The following is a 21,245-nucleotide window of genomic DNA, read 5'->3' on the forward strand; positions in this document are numbered from 1 at the left end:
TTTTCCCCTTTTTCCTCATTCCCCTCTTTTTATTTCCTCTTTCCCCCTTTTTCTCATTCCCCTCTTTTTATTTCCTCTTTCCCCCTTTTTCTCATTCCCCTCTTTTTATTTCCTCTTTTCCCCTTTTTCTCATTCCCCTCTTTTTATTTCTTTTTTCCCCCTTTTTCCTCATTCCCCTCTTTTTATTTCCTCTTTCCCCCTTTTTCCTCATTCCCCTTTTTATTTTTTCTTTCCCCCTTTTTCCTCATTGCCCTCTTTTTATTTCCTCCTTTCCCCTTTTCCAGCATTTCCCCCCTTTTTATTTCCTCTTTCCCCCTTTTTCCTCATTTCCCCCTTTTTATTTCCTCTTTCCCCTTTGTTCCCTTTACATTCCCCCCCCTTTTTATTTTCTCTTTTCCCCTTTGTTCCCTTTTTCTTCATTCCCCCCTTTTTTCTTCCTCTTTCCCTTTTATCCCCTTTTTCTCATTTCCCCCTTTTTCTTCCACTTTTCCCCTCTTCCCCTTTTCTCCCCTTTTTTTCTTCCTCTTTGCTCCTCTTCCCCCTCTTTTCATTTTTTCATCATTCCCCCCACTCTTTTCTTCCTCTTTCCCCATCTTTCTTTCTTTTCCTCCTCTTGTTCCCTCTTTCTCCTCTTTTCCCACCTTCTCTCCCCCTTTTTTCACCTCTTTTCTCCCCTTTTCCCTCTTTCTCCTCCATTTCTCCCTTTTTCCGCCCCCTTTTTTCCTTTTTTCATTTGTTTTCTTTTTTCCCCTAGAGAAACTAAAAGTTTTATGTTTCTTATCCAGAAAGCACCTATTTCCACCTTTGCAACAGTACCTCCACCTTTGCAGCTAAAACTCTGTCACTCAAATTTCCATCTCTGCCTTTCCAAATCACCTCTCCTGGATTAGTTCATGACTCAATAAAATGGCTTTTCCCTCACCCAACCTGACAGCAGACAGGAGGATCATGACCTTTCCTTTCCCTCTACGTACACACACACACACACATACACTGTGCAATAATGTGCCACAGGACCATTTTGCAGGGACAGGAAAGGCCACCACAGCAGCATGTGGAAACTCATCACCCCTCTCCACCAAAAATGCCATTACTTACACTCTGTTCCTATTACATACACATGTAAGAACACAAGCAGTTGTGTTTAATTAGCTGCATTCAAGTTCTAATTACTACCACCTAGAAACATCATGAATGGTGAACAAACAACAACAAAACTCTTTGGAGAAGACATTGAATTATTTTTCTTTTTTTGCTTACTGTTAAAATAGTCGGGGTCACAAATGCCCAACAGACTCTCCAGAATTTACTTGGCTGGAATCCAATCATCATTTCTATATCTTCACAAAATCTTTGCAATCCTGTAAACAGCAAATGTAAAAGCAATTAGGTGTGAAAGAAACCAACTGCAACTTGCAACAGAGCTCTGGTGCCCTCCCTTGTGCCTAATTACGAAAACACTCCGATTTGTTGGTTGAAAACTTCTGTGGAGGATCCAACCACACAGTAAAAAATGGGACTAATGTGGTGGGAACCATTCCAATAAAATATTTACTTCTTGAGGATTAAAGCAAAATTGAGCTTTTACATAGAGGTCAGGTGTTTGGTTAAAGCATTAATAGTATGTACAGGGCAGCTACAATTATTTGTATAATTATTTGTAGATTTGTTTTATTTCACTATGAAGACTAGTCTTATTAATATCTGTACACCTGCTTTAGCACAGACAATATTTGAGCTTCTCTATACCTGCTACATGACTGGATTACAACTGTGTCCCTTAGCACTGAAACTGATGATGTCCTGTTATTTTTCAACTGATACCTGAATGATACTTAGAATTATTAGAGAGCACCTGTAAATATTTTAAATTACATTCAATGTTGTTTGAACAAACAGACTAACAGACGTGCTATTTCTTCAGATTATTGTATTGATTGAATCTCTAAAGCTACTTGAGTTAATCAAATATGCAAGATTGGAAAATGGTATTTCAGCCGTCTCTGCAGCTCCTTTCCCAGCAATGCCATGTGGGTGGAAGAAGTGTGCTGGCCAGGAGCTGATATTATTCCCTGCTAGTTATTAGTAATTTAGATATTAGTAATTTATCAAAAATAATAAAAGCAAATTTGAAATTGATTCTAGCTTTTCTAATTACAATAAGAAGAGAGAGGCCTGGGGTCCAAGCCTGAGCTCATCTGCCACATAAATGTTTAAAATTTGGGCCAATTTTATCTAAATTTTATAAAGCATTTTATCTAACTTTCATGATGTGGGGACAGCTTAAATATTGGAGAAAAGGCACTGAGTAGGGTAAGAAATGCTTGAACAAAAGGAATATACTACTTCATGTTCTTATTAGACACTGCAGGGTATAAGAAGGGATAATCCTCAGGCTTGATGCATCTAATTTGGAAGCCTTTCTGTTGATATCAAGGAGAAATAAATCTAACCACCTGACTGTTCCAAGAATCAAGAAGGTAAAAAAATAGCAATGGTTCATTATTCAGTGTCTTCTGATGCAGCTTGAAGAAAGCAACAGGGCTGGGTGGTGTTTGGGCAGCCCTAAAGACCCAACTCAGGCAGATAGCATGTGAGAGAAAAGCTCAAGAACCAGGTTATGATAACAAATAGAGAAGAAAGAGCCAGAAATTAAACAGTGAGATGGTATTGCAAGAACTGAATTTAGGGAAAAGGAAAAAATTACAACCTGCAGCAGATGTAAGCTTAAAAAAATAAGCCAAGGTGACCCAGATGTCACATTTTTTCAGTGACTGTAGTTTCTCTCCCTCTCTTTCTCTTCTCTACTGACTACAGCAAATTTGCTTTTTCAGAAAGCCTCTTCTCTGTAAAATACATGTAATTTTTATTACCCATGGAATCACTACTTCAGCACCAGTCTGGATCATGGTGTCCTTCTCTATTTTGTAATAGAAGTTTGTATGCCTGGGCCAAATATAACCTCCAAGGTCATTATGTGACAGACCTGAAAGGATATTTTTGCTGCAACTGAACAATTTGCCCCTGTGTTTTATTCACCTGCAGCAAGCTGTGAGGGAGGTTCTCACACAGCAGCCAGTCGTGTGCTGTGCTGGGGACAAAGTTCATTTTAAACTAATTGCAGCAGCACAAGATACAGGCTGATGGGTCTTTCCACCAAGTTTAAATCTCATTTAAAGTCTCTACTCCAGCCACACTTGCTGCTCCAAAAAAGGGATACCTAACTGAGAGTTACCAGGGGCTTCTGCCTCCAAAATTCATGCGAGCTTCATGTAAATCTGCACAGATTTTCTTCAAACTCCAATTAAAAAAAAATCAGTTCCTTCTTGGAATCTTCAGCAGATATTCACAGTTTAAGGTGCTTTTAAATATTAGCAGTTCAGAAGTCAAATGCATGGAAGCAGATACAGGGATTACACAGTACTTATCTCTTTCCAGTGAAAGTTCCACAGAAAAATGAGAGGAATGCTTTGGTTAACAGAACACCGACTTATTACTTTTTTTTAAATCCTAGTAAATCTGGTCTCCCTCTCAGATCAGTCAGGCCTGCTGAATAACTTTGGGAAATAAACAGTACATGATATTCCATATCTGATTTCCCCCTCCCTAAAGTAGAATGATGTATTCACAAGTGCTGCAGATCTAAAAGCCATTTAAAAAGGAGCCTGCAAACCCAGTCAGACAACTACTTTGTTATTCTGCTACAGGTAAAATGTTCAAAACTACTAATGTCTCTTACAAACACACTGCAGCAGTTACCATTCACTCTTACAACAAACCTTCTCAAAAAAACAGACAGTCAAAAAAAGATCTAGAAGGAGCACAAAGTTACAGTCATACATTTTCAGCTTTTGACAATGTTTCGCTCAAACACAAGGATTTTTGTCTTTAGCCTCACGTTACAAAATGCAACAGTGGGAATTATGCTGATGATTAAATTAATACCCCCAGCTCTTAGCTGTTCTTTACCAACCATGCATCATAATCTAAATAACTGGAGAATAAACATTTCTACCAGCATGGGAAATAAAAAGCTGCATTTGGTTGGTTTGTGGAGCACTGACTCCATTGAAAAAATAAGTGATTACAAGGAAATAACCAAGTGTGTCTCTTTTTAATTTAAAAATCTCAACAAGCTCAGCAAGCAGAACATGTAACAAGAACTAAAGACAAATTTATTTCATCATGAAAGCGCCTGCCACTATTGTGCCAACCTGCTTGCCATGAAGAGTACAAGTACACAGAGAAAGGTGTCAGTGGAGTGTAAAACAGCAGTTGTCAGAGCTTGAAAATATATTATGTCAATTTTAAGCACTGCTTGAAGGAATATAACCAGAGCAGCAGCTTTGCTTGTATTTACAACACACAAATCACAAATGTACAGGATGTACTCCTATGAACAGTCCTTACAAAAGTAGCTTTAACACAGTAGAAGTAGCTCTGGTACATTAGCCAAGCAGATAATGATTGTAAAGTAAATCTTTCCTTTGTCATTTAAAAGATTGGAACCTCCTTAGTCCAGCAAAAGGTTAATTACAGGGAATAATCTTTGAAATAGTTTATAGCAAAGGCTTTACCCAGATCTGTTGATGAACAACCAGTTGGCACAGAAAGTATGGAAAGAATAATTTGTAATTTGTCAGTTCTTTTCCACATCTGATTACAATGAAGTAACATCTAACTAAAAAAAAACTTTTTCCTCTATTCAAGTCCTTCCTTTGCAATGCTATAACTGTTTGAATGTTGTTTTATATTTTTTATTAAAGGGACACCGAATTTGCTGTGCAAAGCAGACACAAGCCAGAGCAATTGTTTGCTTCCAAGCCTAATAAAATGTCATTCCACGAAGGCAGGTTTGCAGTGCTTCTGCCACACAGTGTTCAGAGGAGGAACAGAACCAGTACCTGCTTCCTACTAGCTTCATCCTTGTTTAAAAACATACACAACAAAGAAACTTTACAGAATTAAGTAGTTTTTAAAATATTAAAAGCATTCAAGCATTACAGCATTACAGCATCGTTCAGGCATGCTCTCAACAAACTGAGGAGGAGAAGAAAGGCAAAAAGAAAACCCAACAAACCCTTATATTCTTCTTGAGCATCCTCACTTATCTCTTACGGAATTGTATTGATTTTAGAGAGGCTGGGTTTCATTTCACTTCTAAGCCAACTCTAATCAAATTACTTACATTCCAGGGGATAAAAAAAACCCACAGGAATTTTGATTAACCAGAAGACGAGCAGTCAAAATCAACTCTTCTCTCTGTATTTTGAATTTTTCCATCATATTCTGTAACAATAGTCATGTCTGACTTAGCTTCCAACCACTCAGGCCTGCTCACTGGATTAGGTGTCAGTGGAGATAAAATACACTGCTGTATTTCCATGAAATTAGAGAAAACAAGAAAGGACTGATTCCCTGTCCTGTCTAGAATGTTTATGTCTCAAGCAAGAGCAACAAATTCTGCATTTGCTGAATTTTGTACTATTTTTTTAAAGCACTTAAGTTACAGAGCAGACTCCGCAACCCAGAGAGATGTAAGTATTCAGTGTAAGGGACCAGAACCTAAGGTCATGCTGCTATATATGCACCTTCAGCACAACATCTGGGATTTTTATGCCCAGCTGATATAAACTACATAATCCATTCTTGCACACAGCAACAGCAGAAACAGCCTTATCTTTGTCACTTTTCACACTGAGATTCATATCCCCTTTTGCTTTTGAAGGCAAGTCTGAACTGGCAACACTACGCTCCAGACACAAGTTAATCACCTGATACGTAGGGAGATCTTCACATTTCCAAGACTCAGTCTCCTTAAAACACACCCTGAAAGCTTGGAAGCACATCACCAGCTGGTATCAACTGTTGTAGCTACAGCAGCATCATGGTAATTGCACTGCTTTATACCAACTGAGGATCTTCCTCACAATTCATGTGCATCAGCATGGATCAATATAACTGCTGTTACCACCAGGGATAATTAGTCACTCTGAGAAGCTGCATAGTCTTGAGTCTGTGTTATGAACAGATAGTGTCACTAACTGCTTAGTCTCTTCTTAGACTCATCTCTAAGCATTGGCTTTAAGCTATTGATGGAAAAGGACTTGAGACTTTTGAGTCTTCTGAATACATTTATTTGAAGGTATCCTATAGTAATGAGGTCCTATCATTCTTTGTCCAAAATAAGAGAACTTTGAGGCTTTTTATTAAAAAAAAAATACTCCTTTCCCTAAGAACTTCACTTTATCATATGCTAAAATGTTACTTCGACACAGGCTGTCCAGTAACAGTGTTTTTTCTTACCGTAGATATAGGAAACTCCAACGAGCTCGAAGATGGCAATAATGACAAGAGAGTAAGAAGCTGCATAGGTGTCCACAAGCTGTAACATATACATTCCACCCTAAGGAAAAAGAGATAAAAGAGCCATCACTTGTGGCATTGAGGTAGGCAGAGCAGAGAGGAACAGGAGCCAAGTCAGCATTCAAACACCGACCAGACTCAGGCTCGTGCTGCACTACAGTTCCTTCCTTCTGGCTGAATGAATATCAAATCCAACAAGAAAAAAGCAGATGGTACCCCTGATTCTGGTAGCCAGCACAGCTTGAGAAGACTTCAGCTTCAGTCCTTTAAGACTGAACCGCCATCAGACCTTCCATTTGTAGTGTCTCTAACCCATAATACTACATGGAAAGCAAAATCACCTTTGAAACCAGAACTACCCTAGTAACGAGTCCAGTTCATCTATTTGGAAAGGATATGTTGTCCTATCTCCAGGGCAGAGGTTAAGCAGCATAATTCAAGTGAAGGAAAGACTGAATCCATCCCAGGCTTTAGAACAGTGAAGCTAGGCTGGTAGGGGATGAGGGAAGGGGAGAGAGAAAGGGAAGAAAGAGGAGGGAAAAATAGTAAAATTTTGTGCATCTTGTCTCGAAATTGCTGAGTTTATAATGTTGGAGGTATTAGTGGAGAGAGGACACTGAAGATTATCAATGGTAGAAGGGAATTCCACTGTCTGCTCGGTTTGCCAAGACTGTCAGTATATGTCTAATCGTGGAGGAAAGGCACCCCAAACAGGTTGCATGTTTATATGACGTACAAAATTACAGTTTTTTCCTTAATTCATAGAATGGGTTGAGTTGGAAGGGACTTTAAAGATGATCTTGTTCCAACCTCCCTGCCATGGGCAGGGACATCTTCCACTGGACCAGGTTGCTCAAAGCCCTGTCCAGCCTGATCTTGGACACTTCCAGGGATGGGGCAGCCACAGTTTCTCTGGGCAACCTGTGCCAGGGGCACACCACCCTCACAGGAAATACTTTCTTCCTAATACCTAAACTAAACCTGTCTTCTGTCAGTGTAGATTGAATACCTAGTTTACATTACTACTTTGAAGATGTTTGACTAGGGAAAATTTTAAAAATCTGATTCCCAGAAAGATTTGAACAGCAGTCTTATAAGTGTATCTCAGTCAGAACATCCATTAAAAAAAAGGCTTTCAGACTCACCCTGTGTCATAAGTGGCAGAACTCAGCTAAGTCTTTTGCAACTTGTGAAGGAGGAAAACGGCCACCAGAGGGGGATTGGGGACAGACGGTGATGCTCAAAGGCAGTGTTATTACCTGAGTGATCATAGGAAATCCCATGATGAAAAAGGACACGCAGCACCCGAGAGTGAACAGTGCCTTGTGCGTACGTAAGTACTTGGGGAACTCATCTGAAACAGAGGTCACAATAGTCTCGATGGTGGCAAACTGGAAGACAAAATGAAAGGATTCATTTCAGTGCACACAGTGTACACAAAGTGGTCCAGCTAGATGTAAAAGAAAATAAGAGAGCATTTTGAATCCTAGGGAGCATTTTGAATCCTAAGTGTTAAATGCTCAGATGTCAACACCAAAGCTCTGCCCAAATGATTTCAGCATTGATGGCCTTACTTCATTCCTCTCTTTGGAAACTGGTTTACTGCCCACATGGAAAATAGCAATTAACCTCATGGTCCCCCAGACAAACAAATAGGAAAAGAGTGGGACACAAAAGCAGTTTACCATGGTGTCTAATCCAAGAGTTAGAAGCATCAAAAAGAATATTATGGCCCAGAAGGGAGAGAGAGGAAGCCTCGTTAAGGCTTCTGGGTAAACCACAAAAGCAATTCCAGGACCTAGAAACAAGAAAAATAAAGGTTATCAGGTTCAGTCTCTCTTATTTAGAGAAAGATCTAAGCATCACAGAATTTAGCCTCACCTGATTAATCTCTATTTTCACCGTAAGATTTAAATCACTCATTTGCTCCTACTTTCCAAGCAGAATACATGTGCAATGAGTATACCAATATACTGGACCAAACAAATTTAAAAAATAAGCAACAGTTGCATACTGCAGCTATGTTTCTGTTCTGCTCTGTGATCAAATTCCTACCAACTACCAATCCAGCCCTAGGTCAACATGGCAAACACCCACAGCCTCAGTGCTGCCTCAAGGATGAATGGAAAAGCAAAAATCCTTCTTCTTTAACTCATCAGCACACAGTCAAATGAGAAGCAGAGAACAAAGAAGATGGCCAGACGTGATACCAGACACAAGGTAATAACTACTGTGAATCTAAAAAAATCCACAAGAAAACCTGAAATAATGCAGAGCACAAAAAATAAGGAGCTGGGGTTTTTTAAAGCGTTAACCAGGAGTTTCCCGTTCTTTTTTGTTTGATATGTTGGGCTTTAATTTCTGTCAGCTGTAAAGGAAAAGCATTTTTACAAGTGTACTCAGAGTTGATGGGGAGCAAAGGCTGCAGGAATGCAGCGTCAACATTACAGCAGATGGCACTTCTTCTCTATTCACCCCAGCTAAAGGAATTCCCACTTCCAACACTTGGAAAGGTATTTCCTGCCAGGAGAGATACAAATGAGAGCCAAGTTGTACTGATGCCTCATGGCAAGAGAATGGGCTCCCCACTCACTCCGTCCTGGCTATTTCTGATCTAATCATTGCACCCCAGTTCCTCCAGCTCCACAGCTGCTCCTGTTCAAGACACAACTGCTATTTGATCACATACTGAGGAAAACACAGTTTTAGCAGCACATCACATCATCTCCTCAGGCAACATGTCAAGTGTTTGGGGTTCCTTCTGAACAAAAGGCAAATACAAGACTTAGCAACACAGTACAAAAAAAGACAAACCCAACACTGTACGTGACTCAGTGTTGCTGCCTTTAAAATGTGCTGCAGAAAAAATGACTTTTTGAAATAAGAAGGGGCAGGTAGAACTACTATATATTTACAAGCACTTCTTTCACCTCTTGATTAAATATTTCTTCTTGATTATTAGAGACAAGGGCTCTCTTTACAGCAGATTCCTGCATGTGAAAGTTTAATTAAGTCTCAGAATGATGAGTTCCCATTAATCCCACTTTCAGGAAAAGTTAAATTAGAGAATATTAAACTGCACATCTTCCCATGTCAACCCCTCATAACTCTCCGAAATAACACGGATCAACCCCAGGTCAACAGTCACAGAGAGGCTGGCTCACATCCTTTCCATCTTTGGAGACTTAGGTGGGTATGAACTCTTTCTAAAAGTTTATTAAAGACAAGAAAACTCCAAATATTTTATATGTGTTAAAATTTAAAAAGTCCAATTACCTTGAACTTTCATTTTAAATTACTAACATTTTTCAACTGCGCTATATTCTTAACCAGACAGTAGGACAAAAAGAGATTGTTCTGTCTCTCCCTCCATGGTGTTTTATTTGTTCATCAGATAGATTAGCTTTTCCTGAAAAGAGGATTCTAAATGAAAAAACATACTATGTTTTTCAGATTAATATTTTAGGAGAAAAAAAAAAGGAAAAAACCCCTTCCTATTTCCATTAACATTTTCATTCAAGGTTTTGAAAACTTGAAGGGAGATTATGTTTCATCATCATTTTGGCTTTTTTCTCCTTCACTGCAAAAAAAAAAATACAACTTTAGAACATAAAAAAACGATAGGCAAGGACAAGAGCTGGTTCCTTTCCCCACTTCTTGAGTCTGCTTCTTAATTATGGTAATTCAGTGCACTACCTCAGTCCACAATTATCCCTAATCTTTGCACTCTTCCTACTACAAAGTCATCTATTACTTCACTGAATTTTGTTTCCCTCTGTCATGGAGAGCAGCAAGGCCTCACCCCTGTGAAATAATTTTAAATGGCCTAAGCAGGCTCTTACAAACACACTCACAGCCCTACAATAAGCTTGTCTTGTGGCAGCTATTTCCACATCCCCTGGAACAGCTGCTGAGGCAGCTGGGAACAGAGAGCTCCAGCCTGGGACTCAAAGACCACCAGCCAGAAAAGGGGTTTTGGTCTCCTGTGCTAAATTTTACACCATCTCCAGGGAGATGCATGAACCAGCTGAACCAAGTGTTTCCTCCACCACCAGTCCTGTCTCTCCATCCCACCTCTGTCCATCTCTTTGGAGCTTCCACTGCAGCTCCACTCAGGCACAACTTCTTTAACTCTAATTCCTTACAAATAATTTTGGTGAGTGCAGTGTGGTTTAGCTTTTGGGGTTTGGTTTGTTTGTTTGTTTGTTTGTTCCAGAATGGAGGTAAAATCTAAAATAAAAATACTGATGTAAACATTACTCCTAAAAACACCTGGCCTCACATGGAGTTTTTCAAAAATAATGGTCTCATCTGTCCAGAAAATTGGGAAAAAATTTAACTTTTCTGTGGCCACCTAGTGACTGGCAAACCAAAAAGAAGAGATGAGGCACTGAATACTGAATTGACATTACACTAGCCTGCAAGTTCAGTATCCCCTACTACTTGCTGTCAAGAAACAGTGTATCAGCTGACCATTATTCATTTCATACTATGAAATTCTCCTCTCAGACCCTATATCCCTCTATATCATCCCTCTAAAATGATTGTCAGAATGTGATAGGATTATAACTTCTCTGAATCTTAGCCCAAAAACTCTTCCTTTCCTATTTGCTGCCTCTTATAGCAAAGTAGGGTCAAGAGAGTAAGTCCTGTGAGGAGTGACTGAGGGAGCTGGGATTGTTGATCCTGGCAAAGAAAAGACTCAGAGGAGATCTGATTGCTCTCTACAACTCCCTGAAAGGAGGTTGTAGCCAGGTGGGGATTGGCCTTTTCTCCTGGGCAACCAGTGACAGGATGAGATAACACAGTCTCAAGCTGTGCCAGGGGAGGCTCAGGCTGGACATCAGGAAGAATTTTTTCACTGAAGGGGTTGTTAAACATTGGGAGGGGCTGCCCAGGGAGGTGGTGAAGTCACCATCCCTGGAAGGGTTCAAGAAACAACTGGCACTTAGAGCTATGGTTTAGTTGGCATAGTGGTCTTCAGCTCTGCTAACTAGGACCTTTCAGATCCCTTCTTATAACCATCTCACTTCATTACTGAAGATCTTCTAATCAGTTCTTCAGAAATGTTTTACTTCCCCATGGAGGCATCTCCTTTCTTCCCACGGTTCAGAAGCTCAATCCACCTTTCACACCATATTTCTCCCACCTTCTACACTATAAAGGCCACCTCCCTCCCATCTAAAATTCCCACCAACAGAAACAACTTTTACCTTGAAGAGGATTTGACAAACAACAGCAGAGACAGATGAAAAGACCAATAATCCCTCAGACTATGAGAAGGGACCATCCCACACTACCCTTTATCAGTCATTTACACAAAGATTTAAAATGAGTCCCAGTTCCTTCTCTTACCAAACAAGTGATAAAGAGCTTTCAAGGAAGATATTGACTTACCAGTGTACCTTCTCCTGTACAGAAACGCCTACATGTGGTTTTCTAATCCACACCAGTTTGAAGTCGTAATTCCCTCCTCCAGTATCAATGTCATCATTAATAACAGAGCTGAAGGTGCTACCAGGTGCCTGCCTAAGTAACAAAATGCCAGTGTACCCTACCTTGGTCTGCCACAGCTTCAATATTCACTTTGAGTTCATTTGCCATGAAGCCAATAACTGAGAAGATGACAAAGCCTGCAAATATACTTGTGGCACTGTTGGTACATGTGACTATCAATGTGTCCCTGAAAAGAAAAAAAACAAGAAGCTATGACACCTTGTTGGGATACATGCAAGGAGGGGTTTGTACATATTTCAGGAGTCTCTCACGAGCACACACATCTGTGGGAATGCTGGTGAAGGCACACTTTTATACTTATCAGGTGCATTTGATGCTGATCAGAGAGCACAGGAGTCTTCATATCAGCTGTGCAAGTTTTCATCACCCACGTGCCATGTAGGAACCTGAAGCTGTGCAGGAGGACAAGCATTTCTGCTCTTGGCCTCTCCAAAGATGATGACGTGGTTGGTAACACAGTTTTTAACTCTTTGCCTCGTAAGCATATCTGCTCACTATGTTACATATGGACTAACTACCACTATCCAGGTAAGACGGGTTTTGTCCTGTATCCTTCTTGCATTTATACATAAAATTCCAGGGTTTAGCTTTCTGTACCTTGCAGAACTCACTCAAACACCTTCCCATCTTCAGAGGATTCCTTGGTACATTTTCCCACTGTTGATATTGTTAAGTGAATCTCAAGCAATCTATACCTGAATGTCTTACTATGCTGGAAATGTCAAGACACGTGACTTGAGAGGAAACCAGCCCTCATGAACCCCATCCATAGTTATTACATTCCTGATAGGATTTTTTTTTTTAACAATATGTGTGTCCAGAGGACTTCCCCATAAACTACTACAACTTAGGCAAAAATAGGTCACTCACTTTCAATGTTTGGGATTTTTATGTTGGTTAGAAACATTGCTAAATTAATACTGAAATTAAGCATGATGTTTCTCCCTTTTTTTCCCCCTGATATTCTGATTGTATTCATTCATCAACCAAAAATCAAAGGCCAGAAATATAATTTTAAAAAAATAGGAGCCAAAGGATTTCTGTGTGGGAGTTACTGAGTATATGCAGCACCGTCACTTTTCATCAATATTTTGGGACAATTATATTAAATTACTTTTTGAGCACTAGTAAAAAGGTTTTTAAATTCCTTTTTGCAAAGAAAGGTGGATCAGGATTTTAAAGTTAAGTATTTTCTACTCTGTACTTAGAAGTCATAGGATAAGGCAGTCAAAACCTCAAGGAGTGTATGCTTCACAGTCTTGAGTTGGAAAGTTATTTCCCCTTGAGTTGGGAAAGTTATTAAGCCTCCTCTTGGGACAGTTCCTGTGATGCTGCTGCATGTCCTGAATCAGCACCTCCATCACTGCAGGAATTGGTAAAAGTTTACTTCAGATTAGCTTTAAAGAGAATAAAATAACAGGGAAGCACTCTCCTAGTGCCAATTCTTTTTGTTTCTTCCATCTGCAGACATTTATCTGGCAGGCTTTTGGATGAAAAACTGCACAATGCTACCAGAACACGTTGACTTTTCTCCTTGTAAAAAAAACAACTTTCGGTGAGTTCAAATAAAAGCGATTTTAAATTTCACAACACGAAATAACTTTGTGCATGTAAAACGACGCTAAGAGCAATTGGGGGAAAAAAAAACAAACAAACATTTAGGAGATAGAAGAATCACATCTTTGGAAGGTGCAAGTTAAACTCCTGCATGTCTGACAACAGCAAAGCTCAGCCCGTTCTACACACGGGCTGTTCTTCAGCAGAGGCTGCCAACTGCCTCTGTTTCGTGCCACTGCTCACAGCTGCTGACAGCTTCCCAGACTGTCTTCCAACCTCATCCTGCTGACTCTGAAAATGAAGAGCCAAGAGGAGCTCTAATAAGCCTAAGGCTCCTCTTGAGACTAGTAGATTAGGGCCTGGGGAGAGGAGACGATACCCAAAGCCAAAAGGATTAAATGTAAAAGAACACCACACACAGAGAGGAGAAAGGAAAAGGGGAAGGGGGAAAGGGAAAAGGGGCAGGCCAAAAGGAGCAGGGGAAAAGGGGAAGGGGAAAAAGGGGTAGGGGAAAGAGAAAGGGAAGGGCAAAGGGAAAGAAGAGAAAGAGAAAAAGAGAAAAAGAGAAAAAGAAAGAGAAAGAGAGAGAAGGGGGAGAGGAAAAGAGGGGGGGAAAAAGACACAAAAGGCATGAGAGAAAGAAAGACACAAGAGAAAAAAAGACACGAGAGGAGGATCTTACAAACCAGATTTCTGCAAGTTGGAAGACATCTGTTTTTGGACAAATCTGTTTAATAAAACCGATTTTTTTACTCTTACATACCTGTAGCAATTATTATGGAATTTGTTGTAAGAAGAGAGAGTAATTAGACCTCCCCATGCTGCAGATAAGGAGAAGAAAATCTGAGTGGCAGCATCCTTCCAAACCTACATAAGACAAACAGGAGAGGAAATAGTATCAGCTTCAGGAAAGAATGTTAGAGTGCTAGAGAGTTCAATAATTCTATTACATGTTACTGTGAGGGGATTGACATTTAAGTACTTTAAATGAACTTTAAACTAAATGGATATCAATAGAATATTTAAAAGTAAAACCCTGCCATGAAATACATCATGCCCATTTGATGAGGAGTACTATTCTCATTGAGCCCATATAAAAGGACCATACTAACTTTGCTGTATATGGAAGAAACAAATATCCAAACTACATTGTTTTATACACATCAGTTCCAATACATTCAGAAAAAAAAAATACAAATCAAGAGGAAAAATCTGCACCAGATACTGATGTTTTATCTGCCAGTGACCCTAAATAATACTTTATCCACATAAGATGAAGAACAAACAAGTTTCCACAGATGACAATACCACCCCCGTACACATGAAATGCTTGCAGCAGACACCAAGAGATCTTCATGACTTATTCACCCCAGTAGTTAGAAGTGCAATAGTAAACCCACCATAGCATCAATTAGCTTCTCCCACTTTGGTGTGATGAAGTACCAGATTCCATCTCCAGCTCCAGGGAGAGTTACTCCTCTTATGAGAAGGATGATGAGAACTACATAGGGGAATGTAGCTGTAAAATACACCACCTGGACAGACCAAAGGAAAGGCTGGTAAAAGGGTTTATTTGGATAAGAAGAGAGGAGGGGAAAATACAGGTGCTACAGAATTGCCTGAAGAAAGCAATTACTCAGGCTCAGAGACAACAGTCAGGGGATAAACTAGGAAAACAACAGGGTTATTTCCCAGGAAACCTGAAATTTTATGGCTCTTTTTGCTGCTGGAAACAGGAATAACACCAACAGCAACAAAGGTAATAGTTGGGATTCTAGACAGAGGAAGAGGGTTCCTCTCTCTGTCTGGAGAGGAACAATAGGAATTTACAGCTAAAAGAAAACATCACTTTTGATCCTTGCCCAGAGCAAACTATCACAGTTCAATGGAAATTAAATGAGCAGTGCCATTCAATAACACTTAAATTTCTGTGGGTTTTTTCCCCTGTATATTTCCATATATTTTTCTGTATTTAACAAAAAAAAAAAAAAAGCCTAATTAAGTTTTATTACTGTTTGTACTTCTTAATAATTGCATATTACCACGGTGATATTTATGGTTCAAATGCAAAAAAAGAAAGTCAGTGAAATGATCCAGATAGAACTAATCACCATGATATCTAAATACACAACAGTGGTTGTGTGTCTAATGTCTTAATAATTATCTAGTACAGAGCTCTCTGTGGTCAGATAAGATGACTAGATTATGGCCAGTTAAGCTCTACACTTGACACAAAAGCATTTCAAATATTTTTCACATCAACCTCTGAGTTTAAACAAGCCAGAATCATAACATATTGTGGAATCATATCATAGAATGGTTTGGGTTAGAAGGCACCTTAAAGCCCATTTCATTCCAACTTCCTCCCATGGCCAGGGACACCTTCCACTGGACCAGGTTGCTCAGAGCCCCATCCAGCCTGGCCTTGGACACTTCCAGGGATCCAGGGGCAGCCACAGCTTCTCTGGGCACCCTGTGCCAGGGCCTCCCCACCCTCACAGGGAAGAATGTCTTCCTGATATCTAATCTAACCCCCCTCTCTTTCAGTCTGAAGCCCTTATCTTTGTTCTGTCACTCCATGTCCTTCTCCAAAGTCCCTCTCCAGCTCTCTTGGAGCCCCTTTAGGAAGGTGCCCTAAGGTCTCTTTCAGAGCCTTCTCCAGGCTGAACAACTCCAGCTCTCTCAGCCCATCTTCATGGAGAGATGCTCCAGCCCCCTGAGCATCTTTGTGGCTTCCTCTGGACTCACTCCAAGAGGTCCATGTCCTTCTTATGTTGTGGACCCCAGAGCTGGACACACCACTCCAGATGTATTCTCACCAGAGCTGAGAGGGAGAATCACCTCCCTCAGCCTCTGGTCTGAGCTGAAGCAACTTTTGAAGTTGCTTTCCTAACCTTCCCTTTGCTCTTTCAAGAGGTGTTTCAACAAGTTGCCCTGATGAATTTTTGTGCAGTCTAATCTCTGTATAAATACAGGATTTCTATCTCTGACACCAAGAACTCAGTTTTTTTCCTCTCTAACATCGAAGAGTCAATATTTTTCTTGGCCACTAAGACACACTTGAAGAAATATCTGTTGCCATACCCAAACCAAAGTTATTATCCAGACTCTTATCTTTCACAAAACATTTTTCCACAGTAAGGTGGGGGAAAAAATATCTCAATTTTCCCATGGCATTCTGAGTCTCTGGATTTTTAATTACCAAATTACCTCACAAGAGATGATGTCAGCTTCCAGAAGCAAAGGGATGGCTTGGAATCAGAAACTCTGGGGTCAGCTCTAGAAAGTTCATGTCTGCACTTCCACTATCTTTATCCCATTAAGTATCTAGTTATTTTGCTCCAGCTTTTTTTTTGAAGTTCAGTTCTGATTTTAAAATATGTTACTTAACGTCTACATTTACATCAAAATTTCCTGGATTCCAGTGGAATGTGAGATGATTGCAGAATTTTGATAAACACCACACAGAATAGGGAAGGCTGGAAGGTATCCTTTTTGCCATCCCACTGCTGAGTGCAGCTCAAGAGCTCCTTTTAAACTGATTGAAGATTAAGGAACAAATGCTGAACAAAAATTGTTTATGTTTTGACTGAAAACACAGACAGGAAAAAGGCATTTCAATTAATACTTAGTCATTTACTGAAAATATTTTCTGTAATTCAGTGCCTTAAATGAGTGGGATTTCCTTAAAACATCACCCTACTTTCTTGCAGTGTACAATCTCAAATACTATTCTTACTTTTCCTGATGACTTGATTCCTTTAGCAAGGGAGGCATATACAATCACCCAAGCTAGGAAAAGAGATAGTGCCAAGGGCCATCTGATCTCACCAGGATATTCAATCCCTGCTGAAATCTTCAATACAAAGTACCTAAGAATAAAAGAATTTAAGAAAAAAATTAAAATTGAGGGAAAAAAAGAACAGAAAAAAATAATAACAGCATTATAAAGCAACCGGAGGCAGTAATTGAGTGCAAATTCCTGGAGTATTTTGTTTTGCTTCAGCATCCTCAGCAGTTTCTCTAGAAGGTTCCAACGATTCTCACCATGTATTATTTTATTTATCTGCATTGCAGTAGTAGATAAAACTGCCGGGCATGGGCCAACACCCCAGCTGTGCTGAGCACCATAGGAACAGAACACAAGTAATCCAGCATTTGAACTGCCTTTCATCATTCCTAAGCATAAAAAATTAACATTATTTGCTGTCTATAGCTATTATATTTCTAGTTTTCCAAGCAGTGATTTGTTGCCTGTTCCAGCGGATTTTAAAGAGAGATTAACATAACGGTCACTAAACAAAGAAAGATCTTACTTGAAATATTCTTCACTTCCACTGACAAATGTTTTGTTTCCTTCCCTGGTGAAGTTAACCATGGTTAAGTTTGGATAGGCACTCATGCAGAAAGTAGAGTTCTTGATTTGTATTTTTGGATGGTCACCAATAATGCAGGAATCTAGGAAGAAAAAAAGAAAATAAAAACAAACAAACAAAACAAAACAAAACAAACCACAAACAACCAAAAAAAAAAGGTGTATAGTCGGGGTTTTCTGTTTGTTTGGTTGGATTTTTTCTTGTAAAATTACAAGAAAGCAGTAGATCACACATAATTACTTGAACTTTCAAGTGCCAATACCTTTTCTGGAAGGTTGTTTACTAGGTTTATTTTTCCCCTTTTCATCTCACAGTGAGTTTTTGGTCGTTTGCAAAAACGGTTTTCGTTTGTTTGTTTGTTTGTTTCGTTATTAAGAGAAGCTTCTCTAAAGGCAAATAATTTGTCTTTAGTGGACACCCGAGGCTGCCAGCTATGGTATTTTGTTCTGTGCTTTCTCCCCTATACAGAGTTTTTCCCCGAGGATTGGGAGGGGGGGGAAGTTGGGCTTTTATTATCATTTTAATTGACAAATCTCATTCATCCTTAATGAGGAAAAATTTAAATAAAAGGAGAGGGAAGCGCCCATGTGATACAAATCATTTCAAAGCGGTTTTAAAATGGACCGTTCCTCCGTGCTGGGAGCCTCGCCCGGCCACGGTCATCCGCAATCTCCTCTGGCATCTCCCAGGGGCGCAGCTGAGCTGAAGAAAACTCTGGAAAAGCACCACGGCCATAATTTTTGGGGGGAAAAAAAAATGTCCCAACTCACCTAGCAAAAGTTTGTTTTTATCTTTACAGTCTGGCGTGTTCCACGGGTTGTTACAGGAGGCCCAGGGCAGCACAGGTACAAAGGACGCAAAAAGGTAGAAAAGTGTATAGCACAGGATAATATTGTAATATATGGCTATCAGAACCGAGATGATCAGCATGGCGATGCCGCAGCCTGGGAACAGAGAGGGGAGACAGGAGAACATCGCTGTTAGTGCCGGGGAAGGGGGCAGCGGCCGCAGCCGGGGGAGCGGCGGGGCCCGGCGGCTGCAAAGCATCGCCTTCCTCTGGCACAGCTACGGGGGGCTCCCCGCTTCGAGGGGCTTCCCCCGCAACTGGCACAGCTACGGGGGGTCCCCCTGCTTGGAGGGGCTTTCCCCGCAAGGACCGCGCAAGGACATGCGGCTGAAGCCATGCGAGAGAGGGAGTGCAGGTCATGCTCCCCAAAACCGGGCCGGCTCCTGCTCCGCTCACCTTGCAAGGCCGGGATGGCTTTCCAGACCGACACGGGGCCCTGACTAGCAAACTGCCCCAGGGAGACTTCCAGGAAGAAAATGGGGATCCCAGCTAGAGCCAACATCATCAAATAGGGGATGAGAAACGCACCTTGGGGGGCAGGAGGGGAGAGAAGAGAGAGTAACCTGAATCACCCCGTGACATTGGGGACAATTCAGTCAAGACATGCAGCTATTAAATGTTTTCTATTTGTTATCGCTTCCCGCTGCCGCCGGCCTCGACGGGGCGGGAATGGGGTGGGGGAAGGTGGGCGACAGCTTTCTACATTTCCAGCATTTGCTCGAGACAATATTATTGTTAAAGGAGTACTTTAATGCCTCCCGCTTAGGTCTTATGTGTAAAAAAAAAAAAATGCTGACAATTAAAAAAGAATTAGTTTAAAATCCCTTCTTCCCTCACAGAAAACAGGCTCTAGAGAATCGTTTTCGGTGATCACAGCACCAATACCCCCTGCTGATAGACGTTTCGTAGAGGGAAGGGTTTTACAGTTGCAGGGGCTTGAATCCAGTAACGCTCACCGGTTCTCCGTTTAAATAAGAGCCTCTGGCAGGAGAACCCCTGTAAATAAACTTTTTCTTCTCCTTGAAAACTATTAACGGCACAAACCCTCTCCTAACTTCTCCTCTATTCTGTTGAGCAGCATTCGTTCTATGTCAAACGATTATTTTTCAACCGGATCATTGAGAGATTTAAAATAATTCCCCCAAACTTCAAGAAATAACAAAATGTCTCGATTTGGGATCAAACTTCCTCTTGTGACTATCCTGATTCTAAAGTTCTGTGTACAGACCTTTACTCCCTCCTCTTCCCCCATCCCACCGATTGCGGATTCAGACCCGATTGTACATAAATGAGGTGAAGGGAGTCCTGGAGCCCTCCCTCTGTGATCAACCCGCCTCTTCGTTTTCCTCCCTCTCCGGCCAGCACCAATTGCAGGTGTTTTTAAGGAAAGCACTGCCTTTTAATGAAATCTCGTCGGAGCTTTCCTACTTCCAGAGGTGACCATCACAAAACAAAACAAAACAAACAAACAAAAACAAAACCAAAAACAAACAAACAAACACAAACCCAACCAAACCAAAAAAAAATAAATCAAAAAAAAACCCCCAACAACAAAAAAAAACCACCTGGCAGATGCTTCACCACGTCGCTGACGGTCTGAAGGTGCCCTCGCACCTCGGCTAAGCCCGGGGCTGGCTGCCCGGCAATAGGGAGCCGCCAGCCCCCTCTTCCCTCCTTTTTCTCCCCGCCAAAAAGGCAGAGACTGGCTCAGACCCGTACGGTACTGCAGGTAGAGAGACAGGAAAAAGCCATCATACCTCCCCCATTCTTAAAGGCCAGGTACGGGAACCTCCAGACATTGCCCAGCCCCACTGCATAACCCACCATGGAGAGGATGAAATCCAGCTTGCTAGACCAATTTCCTCGGGCTTTATTTTCATCCCCTACATCGTCTTCCTAAAAGGGGAGAAAAGGGAGGAAAAATGGAGGGGGAGAACAAAAACGAAAAAAAAAAAAAAAAAAAGAAGAGAGAGAGAGAGAGATGGGAAAGCAGCTACTTCTGCAGACAAGTCCCGCGGTGCTGCGGCTGCACCTGCGAGCAGCGGCCGGGCCGGAGGGACCCTCCCGGGAGGCCCCCCCTTGCAGCCCACACCACTGCTGCCTGGCCTCTCTTCTGTCCAGAAAAAAAACCCACGAAAGGTGGGTTTAAAGTATAGCCCTCCACTGAGGGCTCGGGGGAAGGGGGAGCGAGGATCGCCTGGGAGGTCTCGTCTCCTCCTCTGGGGGCTGAAGCCCTCAGTGCCCTGGGAAGGGTAAGGACGGCCAGCCAGCTCTCAGCACAGCCCGCCGAGGCCCAGCACACGCAGATGAACTAAAGAACTGCTTTTGCAGAACGAACAGCCCCCCACGGCCCCGTTCCAGGGTAAACGCAGGTACGCGGAAGGACAGGGAGAGGGGGCGGGCGCGGCACCTTCCCGGCCCCTCATCCCACCGGCGGAACCCACGGGATGGTTCGACCTCTTACAGGGTTGGGCTGATCTATTTGGCCCTGGTTTTGGTTACAGGGGCCAAGGCACGCAGCCACCGGGGGTTAGGGCAGGCGGCCGAGCCCGAGGAGAGGAAGGGCAAGGTGCCCTTCCCGT

General features: G+C 41.5%; 1 protein-coding gene across 1 annotated transcript in view; it reads right to left on the reverse strand.

Moving 5' to 3' along the window:
* Window positions 1–21,245, reverse strand: part of SLC6A5 (solute carrier family 6 member 5) — a 31,814-nt gene that overhangs the window by 8,409 nt on the left and 2,160 nt on the right. Inside the window, exons 3-14 of the mRNA XM_018083425.2 lie at window positions 20,421–20,559; window positions 19,060–19,191; window positions 18,587–18,760; window positions 17,757–17,898; window positions 17,180–17,312; window positions 14,841–14,975; window positions 14,204–14,307; window positions 11,925–12,049; window positions 8,052–8,164; window positions 7,626–7,757; window positions 6,307–6,406; window positions 1,261–1,361 (exon numbers count right to left, since the gene is read on the reverse strand). Coding sequence (XP_017938914.1) covers window positions 1,261–1,361; window positions 6,307–6,406; window positions 7,626–7,757; window positions 8,052–8,164; window positions 11,925–12,049; window positions 14,204–14,307; window positions 14,841–14,975; window positions 17,180–17,312; window positions 17,757–17,898; window positions 18,587–18,760; window positions 19,060–19,191; window positions 20,421–20,559 — 1,530 coding nt within the window. The remainder of the gene's footprint in view (window positions 1–1,260; window positions 1,362–6,306; window positions 6,407–7,625; window positions 7,758–8,051; window positions 8,165–11,924; window positions 12,050–14,203; window positions 14,308–14,840; window positions 14,976–17,179; window positions 17,313–17,756; window positions 17,899–18,586; window positions 18,761–19,059; window positions 19,192–20,420; window positions 20,560–21,245) is intronic.

This window comes from Manacus vitellinus, unplaced genomic scaffold (genome assembly GCF_001715985.3).
Source record: "Manacus vitellinus isolate BGI_N305 unplaced genomic scaffold, ASM171598v3 scaffold_63_pilon, whole genome shotgun sequence".
Classification (NCBI taxonomy): Eukaryota; Metazoa; Chordata; class Aves; order Passeriformes; family Pipridae; genus Manacus; species Manacus vitellinus.